Here is a 27,312-nt window from a genome sequence, read left to right as displayed (position 1 = left end):
TAATACCAGCCATTTAGTCCATCCTTAACAAAGTGAGGTCCTGGGAATTTAACCATGTCAATGCAGTCTTTTTTATGTATTAACTGAAGAAAAATGGGTGCCCTTTAAATTTTTTTTTTTTTTTTTGAGATGGAGTCTTTCTCTGCTACCCAGGCTAGAATGCTCTGGCGCAATCTCAGCTCACTGCAAGCTCCACCTCCCAGGTTCACGCCATTCTCTTGCCTCAGCCTCCCGAGTCGCTGGGACTACAGGTGCCAGCCACCTTGCCTGGCTAATTTTTTGTATTTTTAGTGGAGACGGGGTTTCACCATGTTAGCCAGGATGGTCTCCATCTCCTTACCTTGTGATCTGCCCGTCATGACCTCCCAAAGTGCTGGGATTACAGGCTTGAGCCACTGCGCCCTGTGCCTTTAAATATTTTTAAAGATTAGGAAACAAAAAGAAGTCAGAAGGAGCCAAATCAGGGCTGTCAAGTGGATGATTAATGATTTCCCATCAAAAATCTCATGGAATTGTCCTTGTTTGATGAGAGGAATGAGCAGAAACATTGATATGGTGGGGAAGCTCTAGTGAAGCTTCCATGGACATTTTTCTGCGAAAGCTTTGGCTAACTTTCTCAAAACACTCTCATAATACTCTCATAATAAGAAGATGTTATCATTCTTTGGCTTTTCAGAAGGTGAACATGCAAAATGCCTTGAGCATCCAGAGAAACTTACCATGACTTTTGCTCTTATCCAGCCTACTTTTGCTTTCACTGGACCACTTCTACCACTTGGTAGCCATTGCTTTGATTGCGCTTTGTCTTCAGGATTGTACTGGTAAAGCCATGTTTCAGCTCATGTTACAATTCATAGAAGAAATACTTCAGGATCTTGATCACTTGTATAAAATTTCCATTGAAGGATCTGCTCTTGTCTGCAGCTGATTGGGTCACAATTGTTTTAGTACCCTTGGGAGTGAAAAGTCTGCTCACCTTAAATTTTTCATTCAGAATTGTGTAAGCTGAACTAATTGAGGTGTCTGTGGTGCTGGCTATTGTTTCTCCTGTTAATTGTCTGTACAATTGCCCTGTATAATTGTCTCCTGTACAATTAGGGCATGACCAATATTTTTGTGTGTGTGTGTGTGTGAGGGAGTCTCACTCTGTTGCCCAGGCTAGAGTGCAGTGACGGGATCTCGGCTCACTGCAAGCTCCACCTCCTGGGTTCACGCCATTCTCCTGCCTCAGACTCGAGAGTAGCTGAAACTACAGGCGCCCACCACCACACCTAGCTATTTTTTTTGTATTTTTAGTAGAGACGGGGTTTCACCATGTTAGCCAGGATGGTCTCAATCTCCTGACCTCGTGATCTGTCTGCCTCGGCCTCCTAAAGTGCTGGTATTACAGGCGTGAGCCACCATGCCTGGCCCAAGATTTTTTTTTCTCACAAATTGATGTGGATGAACTGCCACTGTGGGCTTAAATCTTAAATCTTAATCTTAATATTGACTCCTACCTTTTTAAAATGAGTTATTTATTTGTAACTGCTGACTTCTTTGGAGCAATGTCACATAAACTTTTTGTAAAACATCAGTGATTTCACCATTCTGCCACTTGAGCCTCATAATAAATTTAATATTTGTTCTTGCTTTAATTTTAGCAGAACGCATGTTGCTCTGATAGGAGCTCTGTCCAAACTGATGTCTTATTCTTCTTGGTGCCTCAAACTAGATCCTGTTTAGGCATGTTATAACAAGTTTTGTGAGTTTATTTTGGTGAAAAAAGTTGGAATCCATGCATAGTTTTTCCATAATATACATTTTCTGTGAACTTTTTAAAGACCCCTCTTATGGGTGTTATACTCACTAAAAATGTTCTTAACAAAAACCTAGTAGTCAGATACCATTTCTTATTCCTCAGATTAGCACAAATTTAAGTTTGACAACATGCTCTGTTGGCAGGACTATAAAGAAAAAAGGCACTATAATATAATGCTGATAGGCATGCAAAATAGTACAGCCCTGTGGAGAGAAATCTGGTAATATTTAACAAAACCATAAATGCTTTTACCTTTTGACCTGGTAATTCCACATCTAATAATTTACCCTAAAAATACAACTCCAAAACAGCACAACGCAAGGTCATTATTTTTGTTAATATCAAAGGAAGAGAAACAACTCAATGTTTATTGGTAGAAGACTGGCTAAAGAAATAATGATATTTGCAAACAGTAAATTTACATGGCCATAAAAAAATAAGGATAGTCTGTAGGCATTAGTAGAGAATGGAGAAAGCAAGATGCAGAAAGATCTATATGGCATGCTACTCTTTCTGTAATGAAGAAGAGAAAATAATAATTCACCTATGTATTTGCTTATTTTTTGACAGGCATGCAGGAAAAACAAAATGGAAGCAGTTGAAAAGTGTTATCTATAAGGAGCATGAGGAGTGGGGAAGAGGAGATAGGTATGGAAGGGGGACTTGCCTCAATGTACCATTTTCTGTCATTTTGAGTTTTGAAATATGAAAATTTTTACATATTTATATAATAAAATCAGAGAGGAAAAGTGTAAAGTCCCTGAAGTGGGAACAAACTAAAACAAAGGAACCTAATGATCTATCAATCTGGAAACATAACCACACAGAGAATAGGTTTATTCTAAGTAAATTTTTGACACAATACTGACTCTCAATACTAGGAAATTATATTCTAAGGATAAGAAGAACTACAATGAAATCTTAAACTTCACTCATCAATTTTGTTATTTATAATAGTTTTGAAGTTATTATTATTTCAAAATTATAGAATAAAGCAAATAAATAAATGTTTTTGTTAATGTTTTTAGGAAGAATGATTTTTATTTTAAGAGAAAAGATACATAAATACAAAAAATAGGGGGAAAAACCTGTAATGTTATTTTAAATGGAAAATATCTATATGAATTCGAGTTTTTTTCTTTTAATTGGAAGCTCTGATCACTTGAAAAGCATTCAAAGCAATGATATCTTAATGGCAATGAGCCCATCTAGTGCCCTGATGTCAGTTTCTAAGTTGTTTCCCCACTAAGGGTAACTAGAGTTTTTTAGAGAAATGCCTGATTTCAGATCTGGGACAGGGAAAGTCCAAGGTTAGCCTGTGCCACCTTGTGTCATAGAACATCAGGAAGCACTCAGAGACTAATAGGATTATGTCAGAAGATACATACACCAACTTGAAGGAGCTCCCTCTGACCAAACTTGGGCAAATTTTAGCATCAAAAGGAATAATTACTTTAATTTTTTGTCATATATTGAATAAATAATAAATCCATGAGTCCAGAGTGGTACTCAATAGATTAAGATAGACGGATGTCATTTACTATACCATTGGTACTATGATCCTAACTCCCAGTGAAATAATTGATTCAGGAAATGGTTTTACCTAAAACCATTAGGTGACAGTTACTGGGTAAGAGGACATTTCCAACATCACAAAGTATCACTCATCAATTACTTGCCAATTGCAAAAGGAAACAGTTTTATAACAGATATCTGGAGTCACCATATAACTTGGTGATCAAAGTTAGCAGCATTAATAGTGGGAAGGTACATCACCTGTCTTCAGATATGATAAAGTTCGAAGTATACAACCTCACCAATGACATGTTATTTACAAATATCTTGGAACTCAAATCGAAAAGAGCCTTTAGACTTCATATCCATCTCATAAGAATGACAAAAGCTCAAATAGCAATTTAAATGACACCATGAGGAAACTGCCAAAGAAATCCACATTGTGGAATATCTGCAAACCTGAACTCTTCAAAGAGTCAATGTTATGTTGGAAAATAAAAAGGTAGGAGTACTGCTCCAGATTTTTGATAGAGACTTAACCAAATATCATGCTTGAACTTTAATTGAACTCTGATTTGAAAACCCAGCTTTAAGATGTATTTGGGGGGCCACTTGAATATGGAGCAGATATCAGGGAATGAATTTTTATTTCGAAGATACAGTCCTATTGTGACCATGTGGCAGAAGCTCTTGTTTTAAGGAAATATTTAGAAAACTAGAAAAAATACAGTAAAATGTAGAGAATTGTTGAGCCTAGGAGGCAGACATAAAAGTGGTCATTATACTAGTTCTTCAACTGTTCTGCATATTTAAAATATTTAATAATAAAAATTAGAAAAATTAGATTTATCTTTTTACTTAAAAGATTATCAAGGGCAAATTGTTGAATTTAAAATGCATAGTTAGAAAACAAATAAATAATAGGCACTCATTTGCATAAAATAAGTATAGTACATATTGAAAAATCAACCCAATGTTTGTACACCTATGTTTATAGCAGCATTTTTCACAATAGCCAAAAATTAGGAAACACCTAGGAATCCATCAGTGGATGAATGGATAAATAAAATATGGTGTATACATACAGTGGGATGTTATTCAGCCTTAAAAAGGAAGGAAATGCCAACACATGCTACAGCGCAGATAAACTTTGAAGATATTATATTAACTGAAAAGAACAAATATTGTGTGATTCCACTTACATGAGCTATGTAGAGTAGCCAATCTCATAGAATGGTGGTTGCCAGGAGTTGGGGAGAGGGAGGAATGGGTTATTATTGTTTAATGGATATAGAGTTCCAATTTTGCAAGAGTTCTGGAGACTGATGTACCACAATGTGAATATATTTAACATTACTGAACTGTACACTTAAAAATGGCTAAGATGGTACATTTTTGTCACGTGTATCTTGCCACAATTAAAACTAAAAAATTTAGATATAAAAATTAATACGTATATAAAGATATATTTAGAAGAATATATGTCCAGACACATGTACAGAGTTGTTATTTCTGTAAATTAGAGTTTCTAGGCAATTTTTGCTTCCCTTTCCATCCCTAGATTGTTTTAATTTTTTTATATTGATCATGAATCCGTTTTACTAAAAAAAACTATTTTCAAAAGCAAGAAAACTTCCCCTGATTTTCGGTGTTTCAGAAAACATGGTGATTGGAGATCCTATGTTTTAGGGAAATGGATTTGCAGGAAACTGGAAATTGTCAATGTAACCCGAGAATTTTAGTAAAAGCAACAAAAATCCTTTGTCCCATATGGTGAGAAGCAAAACAGGCCGCTGGCCCGTCCTGTGTGTTGTGGTTGCCGTGGAGAGCTTGGCCTTCTGACCCTTTGGCAGGGCCTAGCCAACCTGACCTTGCTCGCAGCTGAGGCTCAGCAGCAGCAGGGCCTTTGTGGGAACTTGCCTGCCCCTCCCAGTGAACTATGCTTTGCTTGGTGCCTGGCCAGCAAGGAGGCGAAGTTTGTCTGCTGTTGTTGACCTGGGCTGGTCTGCCTCCGTGTCCTGAACACCAATTCCAGAATCTCACCTTGCTTGACTGTACCCCGGGGGGGCGTTGGTGCCTCTCATCTCACAATTGCCTCTGTGACAGACCCAGTCTTTGTTCTCGCCTCCAGGAATCCAATTCCTCTCAAAGTCTGTTAATCCCTTGGGTCCACGGGTTATTCCCGTACAGCATCCCCACTCTGATTACTCATCTCAACCGTGGCTGATCTCTGCATTTTGACCTTTGGTCCCTGTCAGGCCACAGGCCCTGTATTCTATTTGTGATGGAGAGACTTATGTCCTAACTGTTAATATGTTCGCATAAACACACACGCCACTACAGTATCATTAAAATGTTTTCTAAAATTTGTCGTAGGGCAGTACTAGCATTTATATCCACATGGGATTTTGAAAACAAATGAATTATATATTTCTATTTTGTTTTCCATTAATTTATTATTTTCAGTTTAACTTAAGGTACAGTCAACATAACCTCAATATCAGATGATGTCTACTTTTTAAAAAAGTAAATATTTTGAAAACATAGAAAAGTACAGACAATACCAAAACGAACACTTGTGTTCAGACCACCCGGATTTAGCAAATGTTAACATTTCGTAGTGATTGTTCCGGGTCTAAAATTCTCATTTTAAAATTAAATTTTACTTCTGTATATGGGCAGAGCAGGCCTCAGGGAAACAGTGAAGCTGTGAGTGTTCCCTTCCTGCTGTCCCCTGCCCTTCTATTGCAGGTGACTGACCAGGCATCTGTGGCCTTTGGTGCCACACAGGGCCATGCTGGGCCTTTCCCAGCACAGCTGTGCTGGCAGCTGCTCCCCAGGGCTCTCCATGGAGCACTGGAGTCCTCAATTCTATCAGAAATGATAGAACTGGGTAGCATAAAAAGCTGCAAGCCAAAAAAGGAAGGAAAGTTTATTAGAACAAAGGAAGCTTATTGTAACTCTGTAGGCGGGGGTGCTCCAAGCATCTCAGAAAAAAAGGGCCCAGGAAATGAACAGCTGTTGGAATCCCAGTTTGCTAGTGCTTCTCTCTGCTTCATTCTTTAATCCTATTCCATTTTCGTTTTGGAAAATAGCCTCCCTCAGCTTCTAAATTTACATGTGATATGTCCAGCCACATAAGAGGCTGACTATTAGACCTCGGTTGCAATGGCACAGGTCGAGAGGAAAGAATCTCATTGTCTCATCTCTGGTCTGGTAAACTCTGGTGAGGAAGGTAAATATGAAGCTAGAATGACATGTATGACAAATATGAGGCTAGGATGACTGTATTAGTCTGTTCTCATGCTGCTAATAAAGACATACCTGAGACTGGGTAATTTATAAAGGAAAGAGGTTTAATGGATTCACAGTGGCAGAAGATGAACGAAGAGCAAAGGGATTTCTTACATGGTGGCAGGCAAGAGAGAGCTTATGCAGGGGAATTCCCATTTATAAAACCATTAGACCTTGGGAGACTTATTCACTACCAGGAGAAAAGCATGGGAAAGACCCGTGCCCATTATTCAATTACCTCCCCCTAGGTCCCTCCCATGACACATGAGAATTATGGGAGCTACAATTCAAGATGAGATTTAGGTGGGGACACAGCCAAACCATATTAATGACGCTTCTGTGATCCTGTGGATTTGGGGAGTAATGGCAATGATTTCAAGAAGGAAACCCCCTCTCCTGCACATGGCTACATATTCTCCAGGGAACAATCATTGCAATCTGAGAAGCACACAACAGGGATATCAGCAAAAGCTAGGAATGCCTTTCTAGCCCAGATACCTAGCACTGGGGAAAGCACAAGATATTGCTGGTGGTGAGGAGAACAATGAAGACAACTTGTTTTTTGGGTGGCCCACTGGTCATTAAAAGTATCACAGAACAGGATTTGTGTATGGACAACAATTCCCATATTTACAAATGAATAGTGCTCTAACAGTTGGGTTAATGTTGCTGTGTTTCTTCAATCAGTGCTTAGACTCTGTTGTGTCAGAGATTTAGCTGGTTATGAGAAAAGAGTGACAATCCAACCCCAAACTTTTTCAAAGGGCTAACAGTTTTATGTTGACCCTGCATGCATATTATAAAAAATTAACTCCATTTTTGAGCAATATCTCATAAAATGCACACTTATATTTCTTTCTATAGTCATTCTCATTTCTAAAGGTATGTGTCTGGGTTATTTTTACCCTCGCAAGCCATTTCAAATCTTTTCTGAAATAAGCAAGATATATATCAATGTGTAAAATTATGTCATGTTTATATTTCCATACTATCTCATAGAAACCTGAAGCATACGGCTACTAATAAAACAATGATGTGCTTCAAAATGACGTTTCAGTCAATGAAGGATCACATATACAGTGGTGGTCCCATGAGATTATAATGGAGTTGAAAAACTTCTATTGCCTAGTGACCTCATAGCCATAGTATGTGGTAGTGCAGTGCATTACTCACACGTCTGGGGTGATGGTGGTGTAAACAAACTTACTGTGCTGCCAGTTGTATACAATTATAGCATATAAGTAATTACTATATTATACTTTTTTTTCTTCAACTTTTATTCTAAGTCAGGGGTACATGTGCAGGATGTGCAGATTTATTACACAAGTGAACGTGTGCCATGGTGTTTTGCTGCACAGATCATCCTATCACCTAGGTATTAAGCCCAGCATCCATTAGCTATTCTTCCTGATGCTCCCCCTCCCCCAAGCTCCACCAACAGGCCCCAGTGTGTTTTGCACCCCCGACGCGTCCACTTGTTCTCATCATTCAGCTCCCGCTTATAAGTGAGAACATGCAGTATTTGCTTTTCTGTTTCTGCGTTAATTTGCTGAGGATAATGGCTTCCAACTCCATCCATGGCCCTGCAAAGGACATTATCTTGTTCCTTTTTATGGCTGCATAGTATTCCATGGTGTATATGTACCCCATTTTCTTTATCCACATTTTCAGTCTATCATTGATGGCATTTAGGTAGATTCCACATCTTTGCTATTGTGAATAGTGCTGCAGTGAACACAGGTATGCATGTATCTTTGGAATAGAATGATTTATATACCTTGGGGTATATACACAGTAATGGGATTGGTGGGTTGGTGGTATTTCTGGTTCTAGGTCTTTGAGGAATTGCCACTCTGTCTTCCACAATGGTTGAACTAATTTATACTCCCATCAACAGTGTAAAAGTGTTCCTTTTTCTCCACAACCTCGCCAGCATCTGTTGTTTTTTGACTTTTTATTAATAGCCATTCTGACTGGCATGAGATGGTGTCTTTTTGCGGTTTTGATGTGCATTTTTCTAATGATCAGTGATGTTGGGCTTTTTTTCCTATGTTTGTTGGCCACATGTATGTAATTACTATATTATACTTTTATCATTATTTTAAAGTGTGCTCCCACTTACATAAAAGGTAACTGTGAAACTGCCTCAGGCAGGTCCTTCAGGAGGTATCCAGAAGAAAACATTGTTATCATAGGAGGTGACAGCTCCATGCATGTTACTGGCCCTGAAGGCCTTCCATTGGGACAAGATGTGGAAGTGAAAGAGGGTGATACTGATGATCCTAACCTTGTGTAGGCCTGGCTAATATCTGTGTTTGTGTCGTAATTTTTAACACAAATTTTTTTTTTTAAATAAAATAAATTTTAAAATAGAAAAAAGCATATCAAATAAGGACATAAAGAAAATATTTTTGTATAGCTGTGCAATGTGTGTTTTAAGCTGTCTTACTACAAAAGAGTCAAAAAGTTAAAAAAAATCAAAACATTTATAAAGTTAAAAAGTCACAGGAAGCTAAAATTAATGTATTATTGAAGAAAGGAACATATTTTTTATAAATTTAGTGTAGCCTAAGTGTACAATGTTTATAAAGCCTACAGTAGTGTATAGAAATGTCCTAGGCCTTCACATTCTGTCACCACTCACTCACTCACTCACTCACCTACCCAGAGCAATTTCGAGTCCTGCAAGCTCCATTCATGGCAAGTACCCTATACATGCGTACCATTTTTTATATTTTAGCCCGTATTTTTACTACACCTTTTCTATGTTTAGATACATAAATGCTTACCATTGTGTTACAGTTGCCTCCAGTAGTGCAGTCACCTGCAGTACAGGTTTGTACCCTGGGAGCAGTAGGCCATACTGTGTAGTCCTGGTGTGTAGTAGGCTCTACCATCCAGGTTTGTGTAACTGCACTCTATGATGTTCGTGCAGTGATGAAATGGTCTAATGACACATTTCTCAGAACATAAGCCTATCATGAAGTGATGCACGACTGTGTTTTGACTATAAAGGCAGTAACCATTTATAACATTTTTTTCTGAAGAAAATAGTTTTTAAGCTCGGGCTTGGGCTGGAGAGCAAATGTCTTCCCTGAAGCCTCCTCTAGTGCATTGGGTCTCATAAGCCACAGATAATTTGTTGGCTATTTTATTTGCTGATGAAAAGTCACCTCTCTAGGCTCTTCAGCCCTCAAGTGTTGCAGATGTCACTTTCTGAGGTCATGGCTGCAAGACACATTTTCTTGACCAGCAGCTGTGGCCTGAGTTTTGGATTGACAGTGCAATGCATAGAAACATAGCAGGCTTCCCCCATCACCAAGATGGCTCAGCTTTAAGGAAGATACAGGACTGATGCCAATACTGCATGGCTGGTGACTCCTGGGCTCAGCCTCTGAATATCTCCCTGTCACTCCCCAGGAAGTGTGAGCAGGTGGTCACAGGAGGAGGCCGAGAGCATGGAGAGAAACTCAGCTGAAGGAGTCATTTGCTCTGGGGTCGCCTCAGCTTTTGTCTTTGCTCATCTCAGCCCCTGCAGGGTATGTGGGCTGCGCCCATGCCGGATCAGCTATGCGCATCAAAGCCCCTTACTCATGACGGCTTGGCAGTGGAGGCAGTGAAGCACAGGCACTCGGTCCATCCAGTCCTCACTGTGTTCTTGTCCTATATTCAGTATACCCCCATAATGCCTTGACTGAGTGCTGCAAGAGAAACTGCACCAAACAAGAGTCAAGTCCTCCTGTGTCTCTGTGGGTAAACAAAAGTTCACAAACCAGCTGTTCAGCCAGGGCCACGTCTTCCCCATGTTTGTATGCTAAGCACGGGGTCTGGCATATACTAGGTCCTTAGTCAAAATTTGTCCAGTGAATATACACTTTTGACCTCAATTTTTTTTTTTTTAATTGGTAGACGAGATCTCACCCAGGCTGTATGTAGTGCAGTGGCATGATCATGGCTCACTGAAGCTTTGACCTCCCAGGCTCAAGTGATCCTCTTACTTCGACCTCCCAAGTAGCTGGGACTACAGCTGTGCACTGCCATGTCTGGCTAATTTTTAAAATTTTTTTTCTAGAGACAGGGGTCTCACTATGTTGCCCAGGCCAGTCTCAAACTCCTGGGCTCAAAACATACTCCATCCTCGGCCTCCCAAAGTGCTGGGATTACAGGGATGAGCCATCATGCTTGGTCTGACCTGTGAATTCTAATTATTTCATATGCAGGTTGTTTCATGTGTCTAGTGTTTATAAATGTTAAGTGATTGCCTAGCAAGTAATTTCTTTTTATTTTAAAAGTAATATCTATCAAAGGTGTTTGTGCTATTAAAAGGCACGATGATTGTAACGTGAAGTCCCAAACTACTTCTTTCCATCTGTGTTTCAGATTATTTGAATATATTTTGCTGTATAAGGATGGAGTGATGTTTCAGATTGAGCAAGCCACCAAGCAGTGCTCGAAGATGACCCTGACACAGCCCTGGGATCCTCTTGACATTCCTCAGAACTCCACCTTTGAAGACCAATACTCCATCGGGGGGCCTCAGGAGCAGATCACGGTCCAGGAGTGGTCGGACAGAAAGTCAGCTAGATCCTGTAAGGGTTCAAAGGATCTAAGCATTGTATTCAGCATGCATGATGGGGAAAAAGGTTTCAGTCCTTTAAGGAAGGTAGTTTTTAGGGAAACATCCGCTTAATCAAACTTTTTATTTTATTATTTTATTTTTATTTTATTGTTATTATACTTTAAGTTTTAGCGTACATGTGCACAATGTGCAGGTTTGTTACATATGTATACATGTGCCATGTTGGTGTGCTGCACCCATTAACTCGTCATTTAGCATTAGGTATATCTAGGAACACTTTTACACTGTTGGTGGGACTGTAAACTAGTTCAACCATTGTGGAAGTCAGTGTGGCGATTCCTCAGGGATCTAGAACTAGAAATACCATTTGACCCAGCCATCCCATTACTGCGTATATACCCAAAGGATTATAAATCAAAAATTTTTTAAAGCCTCCACTTACGTCTGCATGTTACTCTGCTCACTATGTGGCAATGGGATCTAAGCTTCATATTTGAAACACCTCAGCCTTCTAGTGCCACCTGCACCTCTCTGCCACTTTGGCTGCTGTGAACTTAGCCTTGATTTTGACATTTTATGGTCACCCCGAGGTCTGTGACATGGAAGACATCTGTCTAAGGCACACATTTGAATCGGGTGCCTCCTTTTCTTTCCCCCACTTCCTCGAATTGCCGGGGTCAAATCTACTCCCATCGTGCTGAGTGTGCAAACCAGCCTGCTTTTATGTGAAGCCATTCTCTGCCCTGCTGCTGATACATGCCTATCCCAAGACAGTTTTTACCACACAGGCATTCATGCTGTGGAACACAGTATGGTGATTTCTCAAAAAATTAAAGATAAAACTGACATATGACCCAGCAACTCCACTTCTATATATATATATATGCCCCAACGAATTGAACGCAGAGACTCAAACAGATATTTGTACACCCATGTTCACAGCAGCATTATTCACAATTGCCAAAAGGTGGAAACCCAAATGTTCATCAGCAGATAAATGGATAAACAAAATCTGGTATAGTCATACAACAGAATATTATTCAGCCTTAAAAAGGAAGGTAACACCAGCACATGCTACAACCTGAGTAAACCTTGAGGACATAATGTTAAGAGAAACAATGCAGGCATAAAATGACAAATACAGTACAATCCCACTTACATGAGGTATGTAGAGTCATCAAATTCATAGAGACAGAAAATCGAATGATGGGTTCCAGGAGCTGGGAGAGGAGGAATGGGAAGTTAGTGTTTAATGGAGACAGAGTTTCAGTTTGGGAAGATGAAAAAAGTTCTGGAGATGGATGGTGCTGATGGTCAACAAATGTGAATGTACTCACGGCCACCAAACACTTAAAAATGGTAAAATGGTAAATTTTATGTTATGTACATTTTACTACCATAAGAAAAAATGTGAACTTCTTGCCTGTCTTCTTTATTCAAAAGTCAACTTTTTTCCTCTTATAGATGAAACCTGGATTGGCATCTATACAGTCAAGGATTGCTATCCTGTCCAGGAAACCTTTACCAAAAACTACAGTGTGATATTGTCCACGCGGTTTTTTGATATCCAGCTGGGTATTAAAGACCCCTCGGTGTTTACCCCTCCAAGCACGTGTCAGATGGCCCAACTGGAGAAGATGAGCGAAGACTGCTCCTGGTGAGCCTGTGCATAGGGAAGCAGCAGCATCGGATGTCAGCCCCCTGTGGCCCCAGCTGAAGATGGATATGAGACTAGTCAAGATGTGAATGCTAATTGGAGAGAAATGTAATTTTAGGAAGATGCACATTGATGTGGGGTTTTGATATGTCTGATTTTGACTACTCAAGCTATGTTTACAGAAGAAAATTGAATGGCGAGGGTGTGGCCATATGAGCTGACCAGATGGCTAATATGGACACTTTGGGTATTTCTAATGCCTGTTCAGGGCTGGTTTTCTGCATGCGCAGGTATACACACAATGCAGTGTCATGCACATAGGGAGGGGTCAGTAAGAGAAGTTTACCTTGGCAGCAAGTATTTATTGTTGACATTATTCAGAATTAGTGATAATAAAAAGCAGAGTGTTTTTGGTCAATTTTATTATTAATTATTAAATTCCCTGCAGAGAATGCCCCCTTTATTGCTGCACCGGGGTGGGCATTGCTCCCACTGAGCCCTACTCCACCCTGTCCCTGCACTCCCTTGGTTGCCAAAAAAATGATAACTTAAATCCCTTCCAGACTTAAGAATTTTATGGCATGGCCCAATTGATATAAACATTTAGAAGGAAATGAAAAGCTAAACTAAGAAGTAATTATTCCTCTAAAGAAACATTTTGAGCAAGGCAGTTTAGAGAATCCTAATGTCTACACTGGTATAGCACGAGCCATGTAAGCTTCTTTTTTTTCTATGCAAGAGTATTGATGTATGTGCTGAATCTTCACAGACTTGTCAATACACAGGCAGTATTCTAAAATAGCACTGAACTGGGAGTCAGGAGACTATTGTCTCCTAAACCCAGGACTAGAGTTCCCTCATACTCTCACTCCTTTAGTCATTAAATGCACTGGGCTTGCCCGTACTTTGGCCTTCCTAGAACGCTGCTTCATAACCTCTCTGTCTGATTTCTGCATCTCCTTCCAGGTCAGCTCATTCACAAGAGCTGCTCCCAAGCCTGGATGAGTTGCACCTTGCATCTTGAGCATGCATTTCCCACAATAATTATTAAGCTGTGTGATAATTTCTGCTTTCAGGACACTCATCCATTATCTTGGCTGTGAGCTCTTTGGGTACGGGTACCTTGTATGTTTACTTGTATATCCCTAGCACAAAGCAAGTGCCTGGCACATGGTCAGTGCCCTAAGTATTTGTAGAGTGAAGAATGCCAGCCTCTCTTGTCCCTAGTTTCCTTATGTGTTAAATGTGGTTGAGTTTCTCCATTGCTAGGGAGAGACTTTCAGTAATAAAATTTACTATTCTAGATGCTTCTACTGTTATGTTTTATCTGCCCATTTATCTTTTTTAGTTACCAGGAGAAATGTGTGACACCTATATTATAATGAAAACAATCTTGTTACTTATAGTTTATCTATATTAAAAAAATTTAATTGCATTTTAAAGCATTCTTTGATATTGTTGCTTTTGTAATAAATACGGATAATCTTGGTTATAAGGGAGTTAAAACAATGCTCTAATAAATAAAGTGCTTCATGTGATCAAAATCCAATTTGTTATCCTCTCTCAAAAGCCTGCTCTCCCTCTTACCTTCCCTAAACTCTAGCATCCAGTTGCCAAGGCCAGAAGCTTCCAAGTCATTCTTGACCCATTTGTCTCCCTCAGTCCTCACTGGCAGTCAATATCCTGAGTCCTATCAAAATAGCTCTTAAAACTTCGGCCTCTTCTCCACTCCCTCAGCCACCACCCAGCTCTGGGCTCTTAACATCATTGGCCTTTGCAGGATCTTCACACCCTCTATCCTTGCCCTTGTCTTTTTTTTCTAGAAGCCATCCTGTGTTCATTCATTCATTCATTCACTTGGTCAGCCAAATCACAAGCCAGTACTAAGCACCTGCTCCCTCCAGTGCCCGTGCAGGTTCCTGGAGTCCCAGAGGATTGTGAAGTTTGGCCATGCAGGCATCTGAACCGCACAGACAGGGAAGAGTTTCGCAGCTGCATTCCAGGTGGCCCAGCCTGCTAACGCCTTTGTGACCGTGTTTGCCCCACTTCCTGTCTCCCCAACCACAGAATGATCCTCTCCTCTCCATGCTGCACATCTCCCCTTAGCCCTGGGACTTGGTCTTTGCCCATTGCAGGCCACAACCTTACTCAGAGAGAGAATGAAACTCCTTTTATTTTATGGAGGCCCATGCAAGTGGGTACCCTTTCGTTTTTCAGTTGGCCTGTTTTGGTTATTAAGCCACTTCACAGAAAGGAGTAAAAAGTCCAGAAGGATTTGACATCTGGTCAAATCTGATCAGATGGCGCCCTGCCTCTGTGGTTCTTCACTGCTTACAAGTAAAGTGGAGACCCCATAGCATGGTGGACACACTGTTTTTCATCAGGCCTCTGACTCTTCCCAGCCTCACTCCTTGGCACAGTTTCTTCTTTCCCTAAATGCCCAAAGGGCTTGAGAAGTAATGGCTGGGTCACCTCTTGGTGGCAGGAGGGTTTCCTTACTCTGCAGTCTTATGTAAAAACTTTCTAGTGGCCACCAGAGTCACAAGGAAGAGGGCTATTAAATAGGTATGGACTTGTACCTATTAATAAAGTGCAGTATCCCAGTGCCTCACTCATCTGCAGAGGTGGTATCACTGATAGTGGTCTGAGCCAGGGCTGGGTACCACTTTGTGGATACCCCACCTCATATGTCTCTGAACTTTATGCTGCACTGGAACAATTTACTGCCACTTCTCCAAAGGAAGCCTTGCCACTTCCAAATTGCCAGGATCCAGGCAAGCCCTAGGGTGTGCTTGACATACACCTGCCTTCAACTCTGCCACCCTGAAGGCCCAGCTCTACAACAGAGCCATCACTCCCTCTCTCTCATGGGCCATGCAGAGTCAAGGAGGCCAGAACTTTCTGTCCCCAATTGCTCTGTCATCAGGGTGAGTTTCTTACCATAAGCTTTGTTAATCGAGATTCCTAAAATTGGGACACATTTTAAAATTCTTTAAATATTTAATGAAGGCCAAGAATTTTAGGTCTTTGGGAAATTTTTCAATTAACTACTAATAATTTCCCACCAAGTTAAATTTGACATAATTTGAAAACAAAACACTCACCTCTTGCTGGGTTTCGTTTACCAAATCCACTTTCTCTGTAGTCCCAGCTACTCAGGGGGGCTGAGCTGGGAGAATCGCTTGACCCCAGGAGGTGGAGATTGCAGTGAGCCAAGATTGCACCACTGCACTCCAGCCTGGGCAACAGAGTGAGACCCAGTCTCAAACAAACAAACAAACAAACAAATAAAAGCCTTCATTTTCTCAATGTTCCCTCTGTTATTTCAAATCATTTTGCCTATATATCCACCCGCAGCACATGGGGTGTTTTTACATTTTTCCACTAACATAGATCTTGTCTTTCTCCATCCACAGAAAGCACCTCAAATGCAGGAATGCCATTCTTGTCATTCTTGTTGAGTGAAAATAATTTATATTGAATGACGGAATGAGCCTCCTCAGCCAAAGGCTTGTGAATAACTGATGATATTTGAAGGCTTTGTAGGTGAACACCTCTTTAAGAGACAAATTTAACTTTATTTATGGATATTCTGATATCAACAATCATCTCTTTTAGGAATGATGCTAGGATAATAAATGATTAGAACATATTTTTATTTGTTTTAAAGCAGAATTATTAGCTCAACTACATGTGTAGAAAAAATACTGGGCCTATAATTTGTTGTATAGTTTATTCAGGGAAAGAGATGCTTCCCTTAATGATATCCTAATTTTAAAATTTATATTGTTTTCATTAGAGCAGAAATGAACACATATTTTCAATATTTATTTCATATTTAAAGTTGGAAAATGTAATGTAGTCCCAGCATTCAAGGAGTGGGCTATAACTATCCTATAATTTAGAAATAATATCAAAGACTTGGAACCAACCCAAGTGCCCATCAATGTTAGACTAGATAAAGAAAAGTGGCACATACACACCATGGAATACTATGCAGCCATAAAAAAGAATGAGTTTGTGTCCTTTGTAGGGACATGGATGAAGCTGGAAACCATCATTCTCAGCCAACTAACACAAGAATAGAAAACCAAACACCGCATGTTCTCACTCATAAGTGAGAGTTGAACAATGAGAACACATGGACACAGAGAAGGGAACATCACACACTGGGGCCTGTCAGGGGGTGGGGGGCTAGGGGAGGGATAGCATTAAGAGAAATATCTAATGTAGATGGTGGGTTGATGGGTGCAGCAAACCACCATGGCACGTGTATATCTATGTAACAAACCTGCACGTTCTGCACATGTACCCCAGAACTTAAAGTATAATAATAATAATAATAATAATAACTTTTTAAAAAAGAAATAATGTGCAATGAATACAACACACTCAGGATTTAAGTAATCTGAGTATATGCGTGTGTTGTGTTGTGGTTGCAGTTATATCATTCCCAATGGCATATATTCATTTTAACATACAACTGTTTAAATCACACAGCTAAGTGTTCCTTTCCTTCACCAAGATAACTGATGGCAAAATAGGTACTCTTGTTACTTAAACATGATTAGTATTATTGCCATTTTTACTTGACCTCTATGGTTTTAATAAAGAAAATTATGTGGAAAAAAAAGAAGTCAAGGCATTATCGGTTATTGTGAGAAATGGGTTTTCAAGCCTAGAATATGTTACTTAATAACCTCTTAGCCCTAGTTGATTAGTTTCTCAGTCAGCCTTGGAGAATACCTGTTGGGAAATCACTGGTCTTAGTTTCCCAACCAGGAGGCACCAACCTAACTATCGAAAAGTCCCCAGTTAACCAAATACACAAACCTGCTTAATTAAAAGTGTAGTTTTGGGATAGACATGTGGGTATTGATATACGTATTAGAGAAATTTCGGGTCTGTTGGTTTTATTTCACTCCTGATGCCAGAAATGATACCTTTCTTGTGGGATCATGGTATATCTGTCCTCTCTTATACATGTACATTTTAGCAAAGCTTAGTTTTCTATCAAATTCAATTATAAAATGGGGGATTCTTTTTTAAGAAAAATTAAAATGTGTAAAAGCTAAATTGAAAATCTTTGATGAGGAAAAAACTAAGATAAAAGTTGTTTCTAAAGCAGTTCTGTGATCACATTAGTTGATGGGCACATACGGGAAGCAGTTGCAATTTAGACTCTTTTCAGAAGAGCCCTTTGCTTTTAAGGAACTTTCTGATTCTCAAGTGTTAGGTGACCTTGTCTCAGTAGCTTTGGCATCTCTGAGGGCTTGGGGATAATAAAGTGAAGATGTAGACTGCCCTGTCTTGAATGATCTTAGGACATTTTAATAACCTTAAAGTGGACATTAGAATAATGGGAGTGGGCAAAATGACATCTCAAGCCCAGGAAAAGTGTATGCTTTTATGATGTTTCTTATAACTTAAACCTCCCTGTACTTAACACCTTTCATAATTTCCTCCAGATAAACCTATATTCCTATCACCATAACTCTTATCACATAAAAAATAACTAATAGCACTGCAGAGATGTTTAGATGTATTTTAAAACTTCGAACATCTTGGGACTGAAGACGTTACTTAGATCCATATATGTCCTCTCCTTAATACAAAAAATATCATGATGATAGCAACCTTATAATCCTATCTAGCTCAAACTAACTATATCCCAAGCAGCAAAAAGAGGTGAAGAAGAAGGAGCAGGAAGGGGAGGAGAAGGAGAAGAAGAAGAAGAAGAAAAGAAGAAGAAGGAGAAGGAGAAGGAGAAGGTGAAGGAGAAGGAGAAGAAGAAGAAGAGGAAGAAGGAGGAGTAGGAGGAGGTGGAGGAGGAGGAGGTGGAGGAGGAGGAGGCGGAGGAGGAGGAGGTGGAGGGGAGGGGAGAAGGAGGGGGAGAAGGAGAAGGAGGAGAGAAAAAGAGAGGAAGAAGAGAAGAAAGAGAAGGAAGAGGAATGGAAGAAGAAAAAAGAAGGATGTAGGGGAGGAGGAGAAAACATTTATCACCATAAATTCTCAGTCCAAAGGGTTGTTGATGTATATAGATGAATAAACATGAGAGCAGTACAAGCCACAGTGGAGCAGCACTTTAGAGATTTTCAGTTCAGTTGCCTCCACTTTAAGTTTCTCTAAATTAGAGCATTTCCAGACTAAACGTTCTTTCCTGAACCATGAACCATTGGCCCCTCCTGTCAGAAATTTAGAATTATTTCCATGTCTATGTACCTCACAGTAGATGATGACATTCAATGAGGAATAAAAATAGCCTTAAAAAGAAAGCCTCCTTGTTCAGGGAATAATTTCTCTGCTTTTTCAGTTCAATACATTTAAAATGAGTTTTATTTTGTCTTCTCATAACAACTAAAGTTCGGTATTACGGTGTATTCAAGTGTGTAGGTATTAAACCTCAAAGGACTTTTTAAGTTTAAGTTTGTATGGAAAGTATATGATTATGTAGGTAGTCTTTGGATAATAATGGGTTATCAAGTGATTTTGAAAACTCTCAGGTCCATCTTATTCTTTCTAAACCTCTTACTTTCCCTGTTCAGTCATGAGAACTCTGTATTTCCTGAGTGAAGAAAGAGAAGGAAATAGCTTTATTGAGATAATTCAAATAGCTCAGATAATAGAGGAATGAGAGTCTATAATGGAATTTGCAGTAGATGTCCCTGGAATGGAGATAAGTAAAAATTTTCCCCAGACTCCTGCCATATGTAATCGTTCAGTACAACCATTCTGTTCAAAAATAAGTTTGTTAATAAATTTTCCATGTGTCTCTAGAAGAGTGGTCATCAACAAATCAACTTAACAAAGTCAGGCATAAATAGACTAAATTTAGGTACCCCAAATTTGGAAATAAGATTGAGTTCTGTGATTGAAAATATAGGACCAATACCTAATAAATGGATAAAGTAGCCATTTAGAGATATACACCACAGAAAGAGAAGGTCTTCAAGTTTGGGGCTATAAAACCGGAGAAATCATGAAGTCGAATGAAAGCAAGATTGCCATTAAAATGCAGTCTCATCAAAGTTTAATCAGAATTGGGGCTGATGTAAAAGAACACTAGAATGTTGTCATTTCGTCTGAAAATGAAGTGTTTTCGCAGAAGGAAGTTGGTTTACATGGAGTTTAGTTAGGGAATCTTAAAACCAAGGATTTGGCAGTGTTTATCTAACTGTGTCCAGGAGAGAAAAATATGGAATCTGGCAATCATATACAGAATGTTGGGGACAATTATGAGATTAAAGTCATGTGTCATTATTTTGCCTAAGATTTAGGAATATTTCACTTCACTCTCCCTGTCAGGGATCCACAACAGAGCAAGGTCAGGAGACAGAGCAAAGCAAGTCATCACCATTACTTAGCTAGAGCTATGGCCCCGAGCACTTCTGCGGACGTCTGGTCAATCAGGCTAGACCAACTGGAGGAAGTGGAGGACAAAGTAGCCGCAGGCCAGAGCAGGCCAAATTACTAGTTCTGTCCATTCTACTGCAAGTCCCAACACAAGTAGATCTTACTGCTCCCAGGTCAGCAAAAGGGCACACAGAGTAGACCCACTGGCAACAGAGGAAAAGGAGCAAGAACAAGGAAAGAAGTTTGTGCCTGGGTGCCCAATGCTGCCTTCCCCAGACCTTGGGCTGGTCAGAGCAGTAGCCAACCTGCATGGGAGGAACATGCAAAACAGAGAGATTTGGCCAGGCCTGTTGGTCAAGCAGAATCCAATAAGCTCAGAGTGATTCCTCCAAACTAGGTAACTTTTCTTCTGATTAGAAATGTTACTTCTCAAGTAATTTTTTAAAATCATAACTGAATATCCGAAATGGCAGATTTAAGTATTTCACTCACTGGAAAAGTTTAAAACATCATTGCAAAATAATGCAATGTTTTTCTGGTTTATTTCCCAGTCTCTTAAGTTAAATTGCTTAGTGCATGTCAGTCTGTAAGGGAGGCTGTGCAGTGTAGTAGAAAGAATGAGGATTTGAAACCATACTTACCTGAGTTCAGATGCTGATTCAGTCCTTTATTACCACTGTGTTACCTTGGACAAGTCATTTGAACAGTCTATGAACCTAAGTTTCCTCCACTTCTAACAAATGAACGAACAAACAAAAAAAGTGGTGTATGGGGGTTGTTAGGGTTAAATGAAATAGCATTAGAACATGTGTAGCACACAGCTTTGCAGGCAATCAGCACTCAAAATATTGGATGTCTTCTACCTCTGGCTTCTTTCCCCTGAGATCCTGACCAATCCTCCATGGACCAACAAAATCAAACCTGTATGACTGTATGAATCTGCTATGGATTAGAGCAGGGTGCTGGAGGCCTACAAAGGCAATGCCCTCTATGGGCTCTGCTGGACCTGTCAGCTAAACCATTCCCTAAGGTATCTCTGTCTGTTCCTCATTGCTCACATTCATGTGCAGAAACATGCACCCACCTCTAGCCATGCTCAGGCAACATCAAGTATAATACACATGTAGTTTAAAAAAAACCCCAGCAACTTCCCCTCAATAAATACATCTCTCATGAACCCTGGCATTTTGCAGATAACATTTTTAGGATAGAGAAAATAAAAGTAGTATCAACCTCAATCTACATCAGTGAGCACTTGTTTTGTGTCACATTCTCTCCAGAGTTTTATACTGATTATTTTATTCAACCTCAACAACCATCTTTGAATTAGATACTATTGTTATTATGCCTATCTCATAGATTAGAAGACAGAAGTCTACATCAAATGCCCTTGACTTGGGAGGATAATTGATAATAATTTTCAACCATGATTTTATTTGCTGATTGCATGCTATTTGTGCATTACTTATAGAAGTCATGTTGACTAAGTGAAGAAAAGACTGGGGAATACATTAAAACACATTTCTCTAAAGCTGATTTTGAATGATATGAGCTGAAGATAAAACTATTTCAATATCACCTTTGTTAGATTGCCAGCAATGCCTGTGGGCTTTTACACTGTGGTGAAACCTTAACTTTCCCCAAACTTCATGGTCACACTTCCATTTAAGCACAAAAAGGGTGTAGAGTCACAATATATTAAGTTATTTTTTGGCACTGGAAACAAGAAGTACCCATCAGCAGTATGCCAACCTGTGCAAGAATTTTCACTAACTGGCCCTCAAGGGTCATGGCTCAGCAAGGTCATGACCATTCCATTTCCAGGCTTTGAAAGGTGCTGGGGCAAGCAGGAGTAAGGAAGGAAAATGTTGGCATGCACTGTTGCTACTTCTACCAAAAGTCTGGCCCATCAATCAGAAAGCCAGCAGTCATCTTTTTTACTGAGAGAGTTGTACTGGGGGCGGCTGAAGCCACCCCTTTATCCTCAATTTTCATCCCACTGCTCTTCAACAGCACCTCTTTCCCTGAATCAATGTCAGATAATACAAATTCTAGCAGCAACCAAGAGTGAAACAGGACAGGCAATGGGGCCACTGGTGAACAGTTAATGAAATCCCCAAAAGAGAGAAGATCTGAGGATTATAGTTTTCAGACTAAAGAAGTATCACTTGCTTGAAATGATCAAGAATCCATTCATTCATTGTGCATTACTGAGGCTCTCCTACATGCAAGACTCTCTTCTAGGCCCTGGGGAGAGAGTCAAGGACAAGGCCCTGCCCTCAGGAAGCCTGCATTCTGCTGAGAAGGAGACAGATGGCACACAGAGAATTTTAAAAGCCAGAGTGACAATAACTACTAAGAGAATGGAAAGAGGCTGAAGGAATAGGGTGAATAAATATCACCTTATGATGGGGATGGTCAGGGACAGCCTTTTTAAGGAGGTGCCCTTTAACTTGAGGTTCCAATGTCAGAAAGAAGCTGGTCAGGAGACGATCCAACAGGTCACATTCTAGGTAGAGGGAACAGTTAAAGCAAAGGCTGAGGCTGCAAGGAGTATATCTTGTTTGAGGAACTGTACAGGCCAAGTAGATGGAGCTTGGTGGCTGAGACTTTCAAGGAGAGTGGATTCAGATGAGACAAAAGAGATAAGGGAGGGCCAGACCTCACATGCTGGAGTGGCCACAGCAATGAGTCTAAACTTCATTCTAAGGCCAATGGGAAGTTGTTGAAAGGTTTTCAGTGATGAGTCACAAAATCTAGTTTATATTTTCTAAGATCTTCCTGTTTGCTGTGTGAAAATGGATGGAAGGGGTGTGAGAGAGAAGGTGAGAGGACCGGTGAGCACGAGTGCAGCAGCTTGGGAGACAGAGCATGGTGGCTCGCATGGGGGTGGCTGCAGGGGAGTGGGGAAAAGGCACCAGGGTAAGGGTATGTTTGGAAGCAGTAAGTGGGACTTGTTGGATTAGCTGTGGTAAGGTGAGGGAGGAAGGAGTTGAGGAAATCCAGTTGAATTTTGGTCACGATTAAATTTACGTAATATTCAGAGAACTAGATAACAGTGGCAGAAGGAAACCTCTCAATCTAGTGTCTAGTGGACTAAGGTGTGTGTGCATGCTGTTAAAACAATGAAGAAACTTCTATTAATTATGAAAAATGTGTATGTATGCATGTTTGTGTCTGTCTGTGATGCTACGTAATAGGTTATCACACAGAATTTTTCCTGTTTTCGTGGCTCAAAGCCAAGGACAATGTTTAGAGAGCCACCAGCCACCTCCTGCTTTTACTGAGAGGCACTAATGAAGACTTGGCTCTACCACTAACTCCTGCATATATCTCATCCTCCTTCCTTTAAGCCACGGAATGTGAAGGAAGTCTCACTGAGTGTGCACAGTTTTCAAAAGTGGATCTGCCATCCCTAGCCCACTCTACTCATGAAACTGAATATGTTTGTCTATCCTCTGGGGAGACTAGCATCTTGTTACTCACTTGAGCATCTGCTTAGACAGAAAAAAGTTTGAAGATAATTTTTTTTTTTTTTTTTGAGATGCAGTCTTGCTCTGTTGCCAGGCTGGAGTCCAGTGGCGCGATCTTGGCTCAGGGCAACCTCCGCCTCCCGGGTTCAAGTGATTCTCATGCCTCAGCCTCCTGAGTAGCTGGGACTACAGGCACCCGCCACCATGCCCCAGCTAATGTTTGTATTTTTAGTAGAGATGGGGTTTCACCATGTTGACCAGGATGGTCTCAACCTCTTGACCTCGTGATCCACCTGCCTCGACCTCCCAAAGTGATGGGATTACAGGCGTGCACCACCACACCTGGCCTGAAGATAAATATTTTAAAAATCAATAGTTTTCTAAATACCAGAAATAATTAGAAATAAAACCAAAACAAAAAAATTATACTTACATGAGCATTAGGAAAACAGACTGTCAGGAATAATCCTTACAAGAAATTTGTGAAACCTCTATTTTTTAAAAAATGTACTTTATAAATATACAGCAATATGTAATGATTTTTAAACCAATTTTTAACTCTATCTACTAAATATTTTATATAATTTATAGATATTAAATATATGATATATATGAAAAATATGATTTTTTCAGTTTAATATAGGGTTAAAATATCTAATTCCAATCCCAAAAAGATTTCCTTTGCAATTTGACAAAATAATTTCAAAGTTCACTAGAAAAAGGAACAGTTAAGACTAGAAAAATAAAAGGAAGCAGAGTTGTGGATGCTCCCTGTGAAATGCTAGGTACAAAACAAAGTGTTCATAAAAAGCTGCATGGACTCTATAGAGTTCACAGACAACCCACTGAACAAAACGGCCTTTGAAAAGAAACACGAATTGAACATTTCATAGCAAAGCATCCTAAGGCCATAAAAGGGATGGATTTTCTTACCAAACTGTAATGGGAAAATTATCTATTTCATTCAGAAACAAAGTCTAGCTGGAGACTTACTCAGACCATGCACTGAAATCGGTTGTAATGCATTAAAGGGATAGATGTAAAAACAATATAAAACCACTCAAGAATTTTATTAAGGCTGCTAACTAAAAAATAGGCAACATATCCTGATCTTGGTTTGAAAAAATTTAAAGAAAATAAAAAGCATTGAATAAAACCACACAGGAAAAAAAAAAAAAGAACTGACACTATAAAGCCCTGTATATGTGTATGTACATATAAAAATAAAAGAGATTAAAATAGAACTTACGGGCCAGGCATGGTGGCTCATGCCTGTAATCCCAGCACTTTGGGAGGCCGAGGCAGGCAGATCACCTGAGGGCAGGAGTTTGAGACCAGCCTGGCCAACATGGTGAAACCCTGTCTCTACTAAAAATATAAAAATTAGCCAGGCATGGTAGCACATGCTTGTAATCCCAGCTACTCGGGAGGCTGAGGCAGGAGAATCACTTGAACCTGGGAGGCGGAGTTTGCAGTGAGCCGAGATCACACTACTGCACTCCAGCCCGGGTGACAGAGCCAGACTCAGTCTCAAATAATAATAATAGTAATAATAATAATAATAACAACAATAACAACAACAACAATAATAATACAACTTACAGCTGGGTGCAGTGGCTCACACCTAAAATCCCAGCACTTTGGGAGGTCGAGGCAGGGGGATCACTTGAGGTCAGGAGTTTGAGACCAGCCTGGCCAACATTGTAAAACCCTGTCTCTACTAAAAATACAAAAATTAGCTGGGTATGGTGGAGAATGCCTGTAATCCCAGCTACTGAGGAGGCTGAGGTAAGAGAATTGCCTGAACCCGGGAGGCAAGATTGCAGTGAGCCGAGATCGCACCACTGCACTCCAGCCTGGGTGACAGAGTGAGACTCCATCTCGAATATAATCATCATAATAATAAATAGTAATAATAATAATAATAATAAAATACAACTTACAACTGGAGAAAAATCTTAGTGAATTTCCTACATAACATGACATTTTACTAAGCAATTAAAATATAGCTTATTAAAAATAGATAAAAGATACAAAGAGACATTTATAAAAAAAAGGCAAAAAGCTAATAAGCATTTTTAAATGTCCAACTTCAGTAGTAATCAAAAAATGCAGGTTAAACACTAAATAATGCCATTCTCACTTCTGAGATTTATAAATATTTAAAAGTTTATAATCCCCAAAGATACGAAAGGGTTGATGATACGTACTCTCATAAGCCATGGCTAGCCTATTCTTTATTTATTTTTTTTTTGAGAAACTGCAATTGTTTGGGGGGTACAGGTGGTTTTTGGTTACATGGATAAGTTCTTCAGTGGTGATTGCAGAAATTTTAACGCACCTGTTACCCAAGCAGTGGACACCCGTACCCAATATGTAGGCTTTTATCCTTCACCCCACTCCAAACCTTCTCCTCCACTAAGTCCCCAAAGTCCATTATATCACTCTTATATGGCTGGCCTATTCTTTGGCACATTTCTGGAAAGCATTTTGGTGATACAAATTAAAAGCCTCATAAAATTTCTTATGCCATCATATGCCCACTCCCACCCCCCAGTTATTGAGATGGGCATTTAAGTATCGCCAACTTTAAACATAATTCCAGCTAAATTCTTGCAGTCCAGATGTGTGCTCTAGAACATGTAAGTTTTAATGAATCATTTGATCATTTCGTGGAGTCATCTTTACATTACTTTTGAAGAAAACACTGGTCTTTCCTCAGATTATCTTTGAGAGTTGGGCAATCTTTTATCCAACCGTTTTTAATCTTCCATCCAAGGATATGAATTCGACCTGATGGGCTATTGAAACTTCGGGGGTTGTACTGGTCTGTTCTCACACTGCTATAAAGATACTACCAGAGACTGAGTAATTTATAAAGAAAGAAGTTTAGTTGACTCACAGTTATGCCTGGCTGGGAAGGCCTCAGGAAACATACAATCATGGCAGAAGGGGAAGCAGTTACCTTCTTCACAAGGTGCAGGAGAGAGAGTGTGAGCGAGCAAAGGGGGAAGTGACTCTTCTAAAAGCGTCAGCTCTCATAAAAACTCACTCACTATCATGAGAACAGCATAGGGGAAACCACTCCCGTGATCCAATCACCTCCCACTAAGTGGCCCCCTTGACACACGGGGAATACAAATCGAGATGAGATTTGGGTGGGGACACAGAGCCAAACCACGTCAGGGGTCTCCTCTTTACCAGCCACAGAATCTTTGGATTCTCACTCCTTCAAAATGCACATGCTTGGGCAAAAATACCTTGTGTCCCTCACAAGCCTTTAGTTCAATTTTGAATGGTGGATTAGAGTAAAATTCCTAGAGCAGTGGATCTCAAACTGTGCCATGACTTGAAATCACCTGAGAGAGTTGATAGAAGAGTTTGTTGGTCCCCTGCTCCCAGTTTCAGATTCAGTAGACCTGGGGAAAGGCCTGATAATTCACCTTTCTAACCAGCTCCCAGGTGATAATGATGCTGGTGGAGAACCCCCAGCCCAGAGGAAAGTATTTCTAAGGTGAGCAGGACAAGTAGTCACTTGGTTTTTGAGGGGGCCAAAAGTTTGAATTAAAAACATGAAACTATGATAGAATTATTTCAAGCACATATCAGCTAGTGTGCGACAGAGATTTTGGTGCCATTC

The 27,312-nt window shown here is 39.9% G+C and overlaps 1 protein-coding gene across 2 annotated transcripts in view; it reads left to right on the top strand.

Annotated features, from left to right (window-relative positions):
* The window catches only part of EPDR1 (ependymin related 1), a 35,444-nt gene extending 21,054 nt beyond the window's left edge, over positions 1-14,390 (top strand). The window contains exons 2-4 of one of the 2 annotated variants that reach the window (XM_054559288.2): positions 2,372-2,449; positions 10,991-11,199; positions 12,654-14,390. In XM_054559288.2, the coding sequence (XP_054415263.2) occupies positions 2,372-2,449; positions 10,991-11,199; positions 12,654-12,850 (484 nt within the window). In that variant the 3' untranslated portion in view covers positions 12,851-14,390. The remainder of the gene's footprint in view (positions 1-2,371; positions 2,450-10,990; positions 11,200-12,653) is intronic. The other variant, XM_003777052.5, reaches the window with a different exon arrangement.
* Positions 14,391-27,312: the final 12,922 nt, after the last annotated feature.

The sequence above is a fragment of the Pongo abelii genome, chromosome 6 (assembly GCF_028885655.2).
Source record: "Pongo abelii isolate AG06213 chromosome 6, NHGRI_mPonAbe1-v2.0_pri, whole genome shotgun sequence".
NCBI lineage: Eukaryota > Metazoa > Chordata > Mammalia > Primates > Hominidae > Pongo > Pongo abelii.
The sequence above is the reverse complement of the archived record's forward strand: the minus strand, read 5'-3'. Positions and strand labels throughout refer to the sequence as shown.